This window comes from Boleophthalmus pectinirostris, unplaced genomic scaffold (genome assembly GCF_026225935.1).
Source record: "Boleophthalmus pectinirostris isolate CB_2022bp ecotype Guang Dong unplaced genomic scaffold, ASM2622593v1 HiC_scaffold_9, whole genome shotgun sequence".
NCBI classification, from domain to species: Eukaryota; Metazoa; Chordata; class Actinopteri; order Gobiiformes; family Gobiidae; genus Boleophthalmus; species Boleophthalmus pectinirostris.
Window position 1 is genome coordinate 10,771,414 of NW_026571541.1, and position 15,873 is coordinate 10,787,286.

At 39.6% G+C, this 15,873-nt stretch overlaps 1 protein-coding gene across 1 annotated transcript in view; it reads right to left on the bottom strand.

Moving 5' to 3' along the window:
* Positions 1-14,857, bottom strand: part of epha4l (eph receptor A4, like) — a 143,071-nt gene extending 128,214 nt beyond the window's left edge. The window contains exons 1-3 of the mRNA XM_020918581.2: positions 14,621-14,857; positions 12,904-12,971; positions 4,939-5,602 (exon numbers count right to left, since the gene is read on the bottom strand). Coding sequence (XP_020774240.1) covers positions 4,939-5,602; positions 12,904-12,971; positions 14,621-14,714 — 826 coding nt within the window. The 5' untranslated portion in view covers positions 14,715-14,857. The remainder of the gene's footprint in view (positions 1-4,938; positions 5,603-12,903; positions 12,972-14,620) is intronic.
* Positions 14,858-15,873: the final 1,016 nt, after the last annotated feature.

Here is a 15,873-nt window from a genome sequence, read left to right on the forward strand (position 1 = left end):
TAAAGTGAAATTAAAGTGGAGAGATAAGGGGAGCTTTTCAGTGCGGTAAAATACTGCAAGACATCAGGGCTCTCATTTTCAAACAAGGGAGGCTTTAAGAGTAATTATGAGATTTCTTTGCCAGTTCTAGAGAGATTTATTCAAAGCCGAGGCTGAACAGATATCATACTTAACGCAAATGAACATCTTTGGTACAAGGAGAGGGTGATCTTGACAAAAATGAGAATATAGATTTTTGGGCGGGTCTCTTAAAGGTGCATTGTGTAACTTTTCTGGTGGAGGGTCCGTCAAATGCTTTTTTCCCATGAATATGTTTGCTTTGTCTTAAATGTTTTACAGTATGGCATTAGACATTTTTATCTTCATGTAGACTAAACCAGACCAACTTACAGGTCAGATCTGTGGAGAAGCAATTCCCTGCTCACAGTGTTTTTGAACAGTAAAACACCTATAATTTTACAAATTTATGGTAGAAACAAGCAGGTGACAACAAAAAGGTGCACAGTGCACCTTTAAAAAAATAATTTTATCATATTAAAAAAATTTTTTAAAAAGCAAACATTTCTTGGTTAAGATACTACATAAAAACTGATTGGACAAACAGAAAAGTGCAGATATTAAACTGCAAGATTTCTTATAATACACTATTTACACCTTAAAGGTACAATATGTAACTTTTTAAAAATGCATTTATCTCCATGGAAATCAGCTGGAAAGTGCCCCTGGCTGGAAACTCCCCCTGAATTGTACCCTTTATGAAACTAAGTTGGTTAATCTATATACATATACATATACATATGTATACATTTTTTTTTTTTTTTATTCATCTCCATGGAGACTAGCGGTGACACCACCAGGCCAAGTTACAGGTCTGATCTAAGGAGTGGCGACCATAACTCACTTTAAGAATGCACATTTTTCAAGGTATTTTTGAGCAATAAAATAAATAGGGAAAAAATGCAATATAGATACAGTATGTTTAATAGTATACTGTGGAATATTCCAGGCCAAGCAATAAGATCGCCATGGAGACAAGCAGGTGGTAGATGGACACCCCACTAGAAAAGTTACACAGTGCAGTTTTAATATTAGAATTTCTTTAAAGGTGCATTATGAAACTTTTTGATTTAGGGTCCATCACCTGCTTGTTTCCATGGATATGTCACTGCTCTACCTTGGATATGACATTAAACAGTTCTACTTTACATTTATTGAATTACAGATACAGCCAGATTTATAGCTAAAAAATACCTTGAAAAACAGGCATTCTGACTGTGAGCGGGGTCGCATCTCCACAGATCTGACTTGCAGCTTGACAATAAGATAGAAAGGTTTAATACCGTACTGCGAAACATTCCAAACAAATCACATCTTCAAGGAGAAAAACATTTAACGGACCCTCCACCAGAAAAGTTACACAACGGACCTTGAATAAACCACTTCAGTTTTCATATGCAGACCACATACAGCCCACCACTAAACATTTTACACCAGTGATTTTTGTCTCAATTTCATATAGAACTTATCATAAAAAACATCTGTGCTCATTTGTCGTCATTGGAAGCCCACCCTGCGTCCGCCTAACGGTACCAGTAAATCACGAGGACTTTTGTCGTGTTATTATCCGCGGGATAAAGGCGCGCTCGTAAATGATGTGTTTTAAAGGTGGTCCGCCCCCTTCTAATCACAGCCATTCATCCTCCGCCCAGCCTACGTCGTTTGTTAAGAGTCCCACGAGCATTCATGTTAGCAACGGGCGGCCATTTAGTTAAACGGTAAACTAGTGATTAGCAACGGTTTAGATATTTCTGTATAGATTTCGAAGTACAACGTAGTAGGGTTGTCAAAAGTATTCAAAATCTGATATTAATCGGTTCTATAAGTAGTATCGAAACTAAATACCCATTCAAGCAGGTACTGATTCTAAAAAAGTCACATTCACAAGACAAAAAAATGAACCTTTCCTGAATAGATTTAGAATAATTTTACGCTGTGTCAGAACCACAGTCTAGTCTATGGACCACTGAATTTGAATTTATTTGTTTGGAGGATAAGCCCATTGAGATGTGTCACCATCTCGTTTTCATTGGGTCCTCAGAAATACAACAACAAAAGACAGATACAGTAGGGCAGACAGTAGGAGACATAAATTCAAATAAGCATCAAAACAACAAAATCAACACAAACACAAACACACACACACAGTCACACTCACTCACGCTTGACTGTTTCACACATAATAAAACCAATTTGACTGAGGGATTAGACAGATATAACGCCACATGGTAAGAAAATACTACGATTTAATGTTGAAAATCACATTCTTTTGTCTAAAGGAAGAGTGTTTTTTTTTTTTTTTTAATTAATCGTGGTATCCGAATTGTATTATCAGTATTGAATACATCTATTCCTTAGTAAATCTGAGTTATCGTCACAAATAGGGCTGGGTATCATTCAGAAGTTGCCGATATGATACATACCACGATACATAGGCCACTATATCTTGACACAGTGTGCATTTGATTCGATACAATTCAATACGATATATTTCAAATCGATTTGATACGGTTCAATAAAAAATAAAGGCTAAATCAGGGCTGTGATACTAAAAATGTTCGTTAAACCACTTGTTGTGCAAAGTCTTGAGCATTTTAATCCTCAAAACAGTGAAAACGTCAAATGTGTCGCATTAACAAGTTTCCTTCCCCTGGCCAAGCAACAAAACTGTAGCACTGTAACAAAATAATTTTGTGATAAAATACTCTTGGCGATATATTAATACAGCAGCCCATAATATCGATACTGTTTCACCACATTAAACGATGCTTTTGATATTTTTGCACACCCCTAGTGAGAACACAAATTCTAACCAAGATTGCAAAATGTTGATGCAAGGTTTAATTCAAAACTGGACTAAGCCAAGATCTAAACCAAGTCAATAAAACATATCGAACTAAACTAGGAATAAAAATAGATCCAAATATAGACCAAGCACCACTATTGTTATACATCCCATATTCTTGAGAAACAACCGGCCACAAAGTTGTTTATCAAAGAGATTAGAAATTGACTTTTTGCAGTCCTGTAATACTTGCAACTCAATTTCGATTCGACAAATTCAGAAAGCTGCTCTGTGCAATGACCTTCAAACCTCATCATATCGAGACATTTCTAGAAAACAGAGCTGAACAAAAAATGGACTATATAAAAATCTCGGGTTATCCCTGTTTTTTCAAATCCCACAATCTCCCTGGTGTGTGCTTCCACTGCTCCGGAACCTGCCCTGAATGATAAACCAATTCTCCCCTCTCTATGTCCTCCAAAACTGTCTATCTCCCATCGCCAGAACAAGACAAAGGAGCGGGCTGGGAGAGCAGGCAATCAGCTAGTGCCGTGGGTAGCCAGTTTTTTTAGTGCGCGATTTGACGTGTGACCAAATTCTCCGGGGATGCGCCCCATTGCACAACGCCTCCCAGTGGGTCTGCTAATTACTCTATTTACAATCATCACGGCTTTTATCGCACAGGTAGGAGCTGGAATGGATACGAACAACAGGAGGAGGAAGAGAGAGAGAGTGCGAGAGAAAGAGGAGATGGAGGACAAAAATGGAGGAAAGGACGAGGTAACAATAAAAGTCAGCGGGGTGTTAAAGGAGCTGTACCTGATTTTTACTGTATTGAAAACATAAAAACAGAACGACTGCATTTTAAACGGTTTGCAGTGGTCCCAAGTTGTAGTTAATTTTTCGCCGCACTGAGTTTATAAGGACTTTTCGTAGCTGTAAGCGAATGCAGAGTGGGGTTTAAAACTAACAACAACTAGCATGCGAACAGTGCAAATGTGGACAAAGAGAGGCAAGAGCTGCTTTTGCAAAATATGTACTGGGCAAAAACTCAAATACATGGGAAAAAAAATCGGGTGCAGGGCCTTTAAACTATTACAAAAACATCCAAACAACAGGATTAAACAAGTTCTTAAATAAAAGACAACCACAACTTAATACAATTGGAAACAAATGGAACTAAACAAGGTCCACACCAAGACTAAACCAAAACCAAACCAAGTTTAAACCAAGGGCCTGGCAAAATATTTTAGAGGAACTGCCTTTCATTTAGATGGTGATAGCGTTTTTGGGGCTTAAAAACGTAAAAATCTGAAACCTCCCTCCAGAGTGGAAAAGTTAAATATGCTCCGCTGTAAGGTTTCCGTCTACACTGCCCAAGATGCAAAACTCTGGTCAGATCCGCTCACGTCGCGAAAGCGTTTACGTCACATACATCAACACGTGTCATCACCACGTAGCCGCCTGGCATGCATACCCAATCGAATTCCACACACTTTTGCGTCACTGTATGCACGCAGATTTCCTCACAAAAACGCTCGTCTAAACGCGTAATAAAAAGTGAAGACGCGACACCACTTTTGCGTCTTCTGTTCAGACCGTCAACATATAAACGTAGCCCAAGTCCAAAGTCAGACTCAACAAGGGCTTGATCCAGAAACCAGAACTGAATCAAGACTTGCAAAAAATTCCATCAAACTACTAAAAGGAAGTCTGCATACCGTTGGTTAGTGAAACTCAATCAAAACTAAAGAATTAGACTATTCAAAACAAATGCAAAAACAAAAAAAACGACAGCAACTAAAAATATAACAACACATAACTCATCAGCATATACTAAAAGATGCACTATGTAACTTTTCTGTTGAAGAACGTATCCATGACAGCACCAGGCCAAGGTACAAGTTTTTTAGGAATTAAAAATATAAATGATATAAGTGAATGCCGTACTGTGGAACATTCAGAGAAAAGTAATGACATCTTGAAGTAGACTGAGGTAGCAGATTCTCCTACCAGAAAAGTTACATAGTGCACCTTTAAAGTCTTATTCAGTGTATCATTCAGGTAGATAGACAGAGAGATAATATTGGATTTACCTTGGCATTCCGTGTTGCGTTCCTCATATCCGGGATTGCAGAGGCAGTTCCCAATGGGCACCAGCCACTCTCCGTCAGCCCCACAGTACATTTTGGGAACTTCTTTCTCCTCCGAATTATCCACACAAGATCCACGAACTTCCACAAGGGACGACGTATCCGCCCCCGTGATCGTGTCAGGAAACTGGGCTAGATTTCGCACGGCTAGCGGACATTTTTTGTAGAACACTCGCACGGAAACCAACGCGATGCACGCTCCAACATCCTGGAAAGCTAAATAAAAACCTTTCCTCGTCAACGCGCCAACATCTCGAACTTCCGTGTTTAGTTTCATGATCCGATCGCCGATGTCGACTTGAGTGAAGCTCTCATCCGCCGCGATAGTATCGATCTTCCCGAACTGATTTTCTCGGATGTAGCGCTCCTTGTCGTTGTTGGATTCGTAGTAGTAGAGGTTGAACGTTTCTTTGCACGTTCCCATGACGCCAGGGAGACTGTTGCAATCCCGTAGAGTGAATTTGATCTCGATGTAAACGCGCTGGGCTCCTCCGCGTGGGATCCAGTCTGTGCGAAGCCAGTTGTTCTGGTTGGGCTCCATGACGTTGCAGACCTGGTACGTTCTGATGGGAATGTTCTTCTCGTCCATAATGCTCACCTCCTCCCACTGTGGAAAGAAAATAAAGAAATGCGATTAGATTTCATTTATTTAAAGGGGCACTGTGTAAGGTTTTGATTGGGGGTCTGTCACTTGCTTGTTTCCATGGAAATGTCATTGCTCTGCCTGGAATGTTCTGGGGTATGACATTAAGCAGTTTCACCTTATATGTATTCATGTTCTACAGCTCGAAAATACCTAGAAAAACTCTCTCAATCCCTGCAGATCTGACCTACAACTAGGGCTGGGTATCATTAAGAATGCTGGAGAATTGCCGATACTTGAAAACTCCCTCAGTCATCCAGGTAGAATCCATGGCAAAAGGAGAAATTCAATTTGGTCGACCAAATAAACTTTTGTCCAGTTGACAAATTGAATTTTTCGTTTTGTCAAGTTGCCAATACAATACATACCTTGATGCATAGTCCACGATACGATACATATCTCAAAACAGTGCACTTTCGATTTGATACGATATATTTCAAGTTGATTCGATCGAAAATAATGGTAAACTGCTAAATAATGGCTGTGATAATAAGTCTTTTTTAAACCACTTCTTGTGCCAAGTTTATAAGAAACACAATGATTTTACTCATCAAAACTGTGAAAATGTCAAATATGTTGATATGTAACGAGTTTCCTTCCTCTAAATAAGCAAGAAAACTGTAGCGCTGTAAGGGGAGGAGAAAATTCAGTTTGTCGACTGGACAAAAGTTAGTTTGGTTGAAGACGTTTCGCAGCTCATCCAAGTTGCTTCTTCAGTTCTTCAGTTCAGTTATTCAGAACTGAAGAAGCAACTTGGATGAGCTGCGAAACGTCTTCAACCAAACTAACTTTTGTCCAGTCGACAAACTGAATTTTCTCTTCGCCATGGATTCTACCTGGACGACTGAGGGATTCTTCACACATCTCGTGTAGCATTGTAACAAAATAATTGAGTAAAATAGACCAAAAAATACTCCTAGCAATATATCGATACAGCAGCCCATGATATCGATACTGTATCATCACATTAAGCATTAGGATATATTGATATTTCAATTTTTTTGCACATCCCTACCTACAGCTTGGTCTAGTTTGATCTCCATGATGATAGAAATGTTTAATATCATACTGTGGAACTGTCCAGACAAAGCAATAAGATCTCCATCAGAAATGTTACACAACACACCTTTCCAGAAGATCTGTTGTGCTTCTGTCTGCTGTGTTGTTATAAATGATGACATCCTTGGATCACTGTGTTATAATTTGGACGTTTTAAATTACGATATTCATCTAAAATGACTTAATCAAAAAAATAAGTCCACTGACATCTGTTTTAGAAAACCGAGGTGCGCAATGGGAGCTGACGTTGCCGTAAAAGTCATCACAACAAAGCGTTTTGTACAAAAATGACTAAGCAACACTGCCAAAATCCTACAGTTAGCACCGATTTAGGAAATTAAATTGGAGGATGAAGTTAACAGAACAGTGGGTGTGTGTCGGTGGCAGTGGAAAAGGGAGTTGATCGGAAAATTGGCGTCTTGAAGTGATTAAAGATTGCTCAAACATGCATGAATCACTCCAAATTCAACTTCAGGTGAGTAAGTGCTGAAGGGAAACATGCCAGCAAATGCAATGACGCATCCACAGAACCAAGACGATGAACCCCAACCAAAAAGTTACCAAAAAAATAAAAAATGGCACCAATACAAATACGTCAACCCTACGGCAATACTACACAAAGTCTGTTTTTAATGCATAGAAAGAGCTATAGTTCCTCCACATTTGATTTGACGTCTTATCATGGACGATCTTCTTTAGGGCTCATTTCCCAAGAGGAGGGCTGGCTACTCGAACGCTAAACATAGCCGCAGCTGTACAATTTAAGCTAGCGTCTATCACCGCCCGCCGCTCCTCTCCCGCTCGGCCTTTTGTTGTGGAAATAAGCGAGATAAGGCTAGCTAGCGTACCTTTCCGCGATAGCAAAGAGCGGGCGGAATATGGGGCCAATTGGTGGTAATGAGAGGGTGAATGAGACGCCGTACGCTGCCAGGACCCTGTCAATCAAACGGCTCCCTGATAAAACCCTGAGCTTGAATACCGGCCAAGTTCAGCCGGAGAGGGCCAAATCACAGCTGCTACAAAGGAAGTCTGCTCACCTCGGATACAACTGGAAGAATGAGCGCTGTTGTTAAAAGTATCGAAAATCAGATACTAATCGATACTAAAGCAAATAACGAAACTACATACTCATTTGAGCAGGTATTGATACTAAAAAAAAAGTCATATTCACAGGACAGAAATATGATCTTGAGTATAAGGGCCTGTTTACTCGAGAAAGCTTGCGGGTAAAAACAACAAAATATTTTATCGGAACTGTCTTTCGTTTAGACAGGTACATCGTTTCTGGGGCTTAAAAATGCAAAAAACTGAAACCGCCCTCCAGAGTGGTTGAAAAGTTGAATACGCTCCGCCGTAGTGTTTCCGTCTACACTGCCCAAGACGCAAAACTCTGGTCAGATTGGTTCACATCTCGTATGTGACATGATAGTGTATCACAGCACCACCTAGCCGCCTGGCATGCATGCCTAATCGAATTCCACACAATTTTGCGTTACCATATGCTCGTAGACTTCCTCCCGAAAACGCTTGTCTAAACTCAGAATTAAAAGTGAAGACGCGACACCACTTTTGCGTCTTCTATTCAGACCGGCATCATGTAAACGTAGCCTAAGAGCACATAGACTAGTACAGGGGTCTCCAACCTGTAGTCCAGCTGCTACCGGTAGCTCTCCTCACCCTCTCCAAGGGATCACTGAATTATACGTATACCGCATAACTCAATAACTCAAATTTGAGTTCTATTTCCACTGTAAATCATTTTGATGCCTATATTTGTGCACAGATAAATGGATAATGGTTTATGTTTTATAAGGACTGTACTCCATCTACGGCTTGCCATGGCTCTTGTAGTTACACAATTTCTGGCGACTGCTAAACTTAGTAGCTTTATGGCATTTTCATTTTACAAAAAGTAGCTCAGAAAAAAAAAACTAGTAGGAAAAAGGTTGAAGACTCCTGGACTAATACATGCCCAAGTGTGTGGATTACTCAGATATAAGGCTACATGCTAAAGAAAATACTGCAAATTAGTGTTAAAAATCATATTATATTGTCTAAAAAGTGTTTTTATTATCGTTGAGTCTATTTCTTAGTCTCAAAATCAAGTCTGAAATTTTAATATCGAGACAAGATTGCAGCAGAATCAAAATCGCAATTTGAACAGGAACAATTAGCAAATCGCAAAGGCTGCAATTTTTCTTCCACAAACTAAATATCCTGTCTCAATCTGCATAAAAACTGCTCACCCAGTAGCTATTACGTTTAAATTTAAGAAAGCAGAAAATTTTATCTATCCAGTTATCAATAATTTTTAAAATGGTAGTTTTTAAGGATCTAACAATAACCGAAATATCGTGATATTGTATCATCAAAAGTCTCACAATAATATCGTGGGCCATCACAATTTATCGAATTACAAGTTCCTTTGCTTAAATGTATGGTTTTGTAGTAGAAACAGCTTATAAACATAGGGAACTACATATCCCATGATTCATTTCAGTGCAAACAACATGAAGAAATATGTTTTTGACTTGAATTCTTGGGATTATGAAGGAAATAATTCACACCAAAACACAGCTTGTCAGGGTCTTTTAAAAGCAAAAGAGTGTCCTTTCTGCAATTATATCAGCCTCTTCAAAATATCGCATTAAATATCGTACCTTGAGATGCATATCGTCATAATATCGTAACGAGATTTGGATATCGTTACATCCATAGTAGTTTTGTCTATGAATTAAATGACAAAAGTTTACCCATACTATTTAGCCCTGTCACGATAATAAAGTGAAGTAACTATACATAATAATAATAATACTGAAACGTAACCATAAAGCCAAATTATCACGATAAATAAATAATAGGAAGCAAATGTATATCTATAATGTGTGATAGAAGTTCATAATTTAGCATTTTAGTGCTCAAATCTCATCGTGGTACAGAAAATTAACCAAAACATTCCTATTAGTACAAAGAAAAGTACCCACGATAAATACAGACCCTCAAAAATCTGATCCATCTGTTTCGCATTGAACGATAAGTTGATATCAGCGGGTTCTACTTTGTCTACAGACTTTAGTTAAACCTCACTCTCTCCCTGATACCTTAGACCCTGTTCCAGTCCTGGTCCTGATCACGGTCTCGTCCCGGGCCCTGGGGTGAGCTGTGCACCCATCTGCCCCGCGCTCTCTTCTCCCCCTCTTTCTCTCTCTCCTCATTCATCCCTCCGTACCTCCCCTGTGCCAAGTCTTCCCTCGCTCCCCCGCTCGATTCAATGGTGGAAAAGGATATAAAGTTTCACCACAAAGAGCGATTCAAAGCGGGCAGTATTCAGGAAACCCTACGCCCTCCTCTGTATCGCTTTTGGGGATCTGGCCGTGATGGGGCTGTGGGAGGGAGGGAGGGAGGGAGGGGAGCGAGGGGCCAGAGGTGCTGCCGGCTACAGGTATGTGGGAGACGGCTGTGCATCATGGGTACTACTGCACGATTTACTGCAGTAGAAACAAAACTGCAGTCTGAGCTGGCGCATTTATCAGATCACACATTATTTTGATTTTTGAAGTCCTCGGTAAAGAAAAAAAACTAAATATTGTGACTTTTTTTTTTTAATAAGAAAATGTACCTCTAGTTTAGACCTTTAGAAAGATGTTGTGAAAGTAGTTTATAATGTGCATTCTGAACCGAGTCTAACTTTTAACCGATGTGTTTTTTTTATGGCCGATGCTGAAATTGATTGTTCTACTCTGCTGATATCTTTGGCCCGAGTTTGAGATTTTTTTCCCCAAAAATACATGATTCGAAATTAAAACTAACATACTATTACTGAACTTTGGAACGCACCAAAGTGGAGTGGCTCATCTTAACACTTATTTTTATTCTCTGACTTTTAACACTGCATGAGTTGTTTGGTCCACTGTGTCTTTTATTTATTTATTTTATTGTTCTTATAAATGCTATTATTTTTTGTACGGCTTCTATTTATTGTTGTTGTTTTTTTTAATCTATTGTTTTTATTAGTTCCTTTTTGATTAATTGATTGATTTAAGCATTTATTTTGGTCAAGTAAGAAATGTACATTCTTCTGCAATGGAACATATAATATTAATGAAATCATAGCGGAAATAACAACAAAAAATTAAAAATTGGCCCAAAAAGGAGTGGGAAGAAGAAAATGTATTTAATATCGCCCCTCTTCTAATCTAACACAATGGGCTTTCTTTCGAATTTTTTTGATATTTTACATTTAACTGTATGAACTATTTACAAGTGCGGACAAAGAGTCACTGTTATAGTTTGGTAACGTAACTGTACTGCAAAAATACATAAGGATTTCAACAATGGAAAGGAAAATTAAAGATACCAACAAAGGTAACTGACAGAACATACCAACAATGGTGTGGAAACAACAAGCATAAACCAGCCTCTACAGAAGGAAGTTTTGTTCTAAAATTAAGACCCTCTCTCTATATACTGTGACCAGACCATATGTTTATATAACAGCTTAAATTTATGGATATTTTGGCATTGCTTGAGACGTGTATCCAGACTGTTCCAGAGTTTTACGCCACATACAGTCACACAGAAACTTTTACGGGTAATTCGAACATTGGGCAATTTGAAATTTCCATACCCTCTGAAATGATAACTTCTCTCTTTCATTTTGAACAAGCTTTGAAGATTACTTGGTAGTAAATTGTTGAATGCTCTAAATAAAATTGTCCGGAACATAATTCTGCTGACTTTTCAAAGAATTAAAAGTTTAAGCACTTTGGAAACTTGTTTATAAAATGTGTTAAACAAATAAAGTTGGATTGGCCTGGATAACCATTGCCTATACTTTTTACTGCTGAAATAATCTCAACAGAAATTATTTTTAGACACCCACAGCCCTGTTTTGACTACTAATCCATAATAGAGCAGTGTAATCTCCTTTGCTGTACACCGCCATCACTGCATAGTATAGATAATAGGGGCTAAAACAGCAATGACTTGGAATTAAAGAGTAGGAGTAAAACACACCCAACGAGATGTAAACCAAGACGAAACCAGGTCCGGCCCAGGTTTAACTCAGATCAAAATATTTAACATAGACACTTAAACACGACAGACACTTAAACATGACTAAACCAGGACTTAATATGGAGTAAGGGCGCGTTCATGCTTTACACACAAATGCCAAATTAACATCGGTGCAGTACTGACAATGAACGTTTAAATTGGCACTAAACTGTGACTAAACCTGGAATTAAACCAAAACCAGATCAGGGCAGAACCAGGACTAGAACAAGACCAAACCACATCAAAATTAAACCAGGACTAAACACAAAAGTGAATACGCCCAATATGAAGTGGCCAAAACAAGTCTAAACCAGAGCTAAACCAGATCTAAACCATGAACTGAATATTTGGATTTTATCTGATTCAAACTGGTCCAAACCAGCTCCAAACTTGAAAAACCCTCGGAGTTTCAAAATATAGAGCGATAAATAAACCAAAAATGCCTCCTGAAGCAAGCGCCAAATGTACCACCACACCACAAGTTAGGAGCTAGTTCAGATATACTGCTCAAAGTGGTCTACGGAGCTCAACAGTGATCACCAGCTCTGGTTCCAAAAGTCAAATTTCCATAAATTTTTCCCACTGACATTTCGAAAAATTCAAATATGAAAAGTTCAAAGACATCTTGAAGGCCAACTAGCTTTGTGGTGACTAATTTGGTTGTTTTAATGTCCAAAAAGCAAATTTAAAATGCAATATTTGGTGAAACATTTTGATAATTTAGCAGTTTATAAAGTTTCAGAAAGGTCTTGTGGTCATAGTTAACCCTGAGTTTTCAAGTTTTCAGACTCATTTTATTTTTATTTATTTATTTATTGGAAAATCTATGAAAAAATGTATCAGAAATGTACTTCCGGGACCTTGGGGTGGGCAGTCTAGTCTGCTGAGCTCAATTCTATTCCATACAATTCTATAACTCTGGCTTTAATTTCCCCTGGAGTGTCATCCCAACCAATCAATAAGTCATCACCAAACTATTCCCACAGAAGCCTAGAAGGGACAAAACACATCAAAGGCGCTCAGTGTATCTGCGCGAGGCCCCTGTCCGGAGTCCGCGCCACTTAAGTGATAATATCTATCCATTTTTGGGTCAATGGCGGAGCGTGCGTTACTAACAAGGGCACATTATATCGCTTCTCTGCCGTACTTACCCCTCCTTCTGTCGGATTGGCGACCCATCCCAGCTCCCCCTGCACCGATCTGGAGTCCAATAACGTGACTGGAAAGCAAGAAAGAGAAACGTGAGCGTGCGTGAGTACAAAATGCGCACTAAAAGCTAAAATACACGTGCGTAAAGTATGAAATAAGTGAAACAAATTACGGTTATCAATCAAGGTGGAAAAATACTGTGCAACGAGATTTATAGATCGCGCGAGAGTAAATATTTGTCCAGCTTAAGCCGTTTGAATGGATCGAGTACGTTGACATAAGAATTCCCCCGTGTTTTTAAAATGTAAATGATTTTTTTCTCCCTCTCTTGGCCAAGCGTCAGATGTGTAACATGTTGGATGTGATCAAATCAATTAGCCGGGCGTCTGCGCAGTCCTGGCACAGAATGCCCTTGATAAATGGCACGGTTTTTGATGTCTACATCCAAACGCATTTGTTATGAAGTCGTGTGTTTTACGCGCAAAACTGATTCACGACGTAGCTGCTCTTGCGGATATTTTAACATGGAGTGACAAACTATTATATCTGAATTTAAACAAAACGGTAAAAGAAATTTCAAAATGATAAAAATGAAATTAAATATAAAACAAAAACTAAATAAACCAGTGTAGGTGTAGGATGCAGATCACACACAAACGCGTATAGAAAAAAACTGAGCCGAAAGTGCAGAACGGAATTTGCATAGACAATTTAACATAATTACACACAATTTGAAGGTCTTGTCATGAAATTGTAATTAATTTGATAGATATGCGCTATTGGTTGTTAATTAAGAAACATGAATGCATGTGGTGATAATTAATGTTAACGATTAGTAATGTAAACAAGTCCCTGGAGCATTTTTGGCACGCGTTTTGTGTCGTTCTTAGTTTTTTTGTTAAATTGCGAAGTTAAATCCAAAGTTCAAGCATTAAACGTAAGTTGCTTTAACATTTTTTGCACCACATTTGGAACTGTCTGTACCAGGCCCTGCGAGTAGCCTTGTATCTACCAGTAAAAAGTCTATCCGTATTGTCTAACGCATAAACGTCTGGAGTGCTTGTTCAAAAACAATGTACACTTTGCAACAATTTCTGCAATTACAATACAATTTCAGAAACCACTGGGAGTCAAATCTATCTATAACTAGACAGCCAGTTTGATAATTAATATTTTATGACACTGTGATGTTACTTTAGTTGGTGCCATGAAACGTTTACTTGAAAATACTTTGTAAAACAGCCTTATTGTAAAACTGAACCAATGCGTAAAAACAGATTTGAGCAGAGCTGATCCGTCAGTGTCCCTACTTTCACTGGACACTGAAACGCGCTTGGCTTGATGTTTAGAACAAGTGTGAAATACAACTGGATATGCGCTACTTTTTTGCGCCAATTCAGTATCAAACTTCGTCTCAAAATATGCAACTGGATGAGAGTTAGAAACCAGAAGTGTAGTGCGCGATGTTACTTCGCCGTTTCGCGTTAAGTCTCCACAGTTGACGCTTGGAACAGAGATCTGTATGCAGCGTACGACTCCGCGCACCCGAAATCCCGATAACCTTCAGTGCGTAATTGTGCCAATCCGTGTCTTTTACAATTTCAACTTGGAGTTCCCTTTCGTACACAGCTTAATGAAGAAGCACTGACACTGAAAACGCACGAAGCAAGCCCCAAAAAGTCCTGGAGCAGTTTGCGTGTCCCGCTGCCCTTAGCCTACCTTCATTCGGGGGGTATATCCTCGCTGAAGACACAAGTGTAAAAATTCCCAAAACGAGAACATCGAAGGCAATCCTAGAATCCATGGGTGCCATTTGGGTCCGTTTTTTAGTCCTCGTTTTCGTCTCTATAGTCGCTTGTTCTTACAGGTCTCTCTCTCTCATTCCCTCTCTCCCCTCGCGCACTCCGCAGGCTCGCTCGCTTTCTCTCTCCGCGTGTGTGTGTGTGCGTCCGTACGTGTGCGTCCTTCCCAGTGGAATATCGGTCTGACTGTGGCGAACGGACCGCGAGACACAGAGCTCGCGGAGCAGTGGAGCTTTGGAGGCGGGGACTAAAAGAAGCGAGCGTGTGGTGGCGGCGGCGGCGGTGCTGGTGGTAGTGTGGGGAGTCCGGACTTCCATATAGGAAACGCACTGGTAAAGAAAGAAAGAAAGAAAGAAAGACAGAGGGGCAGGAGGAGTGGGGCAGTAATCGTTAACAACCCCCCTCCTCAACCATCACAATAAACAAGTTAGTGGCAGGGGCGCACGCTCGGGCCATTTGCTGGACCCGTGCGTAATCCTCAGCCAAATGTAACCAAAATCTCACGCAGAAATAAACGCACATTGTACATATTGAAACCTGTCATTGGTATAATATTTATGATTTTGACATGGCTAAAAAAAACACAAATTCCTTTTATCTGGTCGTATTTGCCTGATTCTGACCTGTTCAAAGCTACAATTTCATACCAAAAACTTGAATATATAAGCTTTGCGAGGGCAAAACCAAGCCAAAACCAAACAAAAGGATTCTAACTTTATCCATGCCAATGTCCAGTAACCTTGACCTAATAATAAATGCGTGCAAACAAAAACACATTAGGGCTTCATCGCGTCAAATTTATAGCTCAGAGTCGTCATTTTTTACGTTTCTCGCCAAACAATGCGATCACATGCGTCAGTTTTGTCCTCTGTCCTCGCTCCAAAAGTCACATTGTGCTGAGCCTGCACGAACCACCACTTCAACTCGCGCGCACAGCCGAGGTGACAGTCCCCGGAGCAACGTCGCCACCTAGCGGACACGAGCGCACGCGTTTCTGGCTGTCCCGGTGCATAGATTGTATTAAGGACAAGTGCGAGCGTGACCCCGCTGTAACATTACACGCGATTGCACTTTAGTAGATTGACAAAGCCCGCCTCAGTGTATAGCAGCTTTACATTATTGTCACCTTCTGTTATTGTGATATTACACGGGTTTTATGGGGTTTTATGA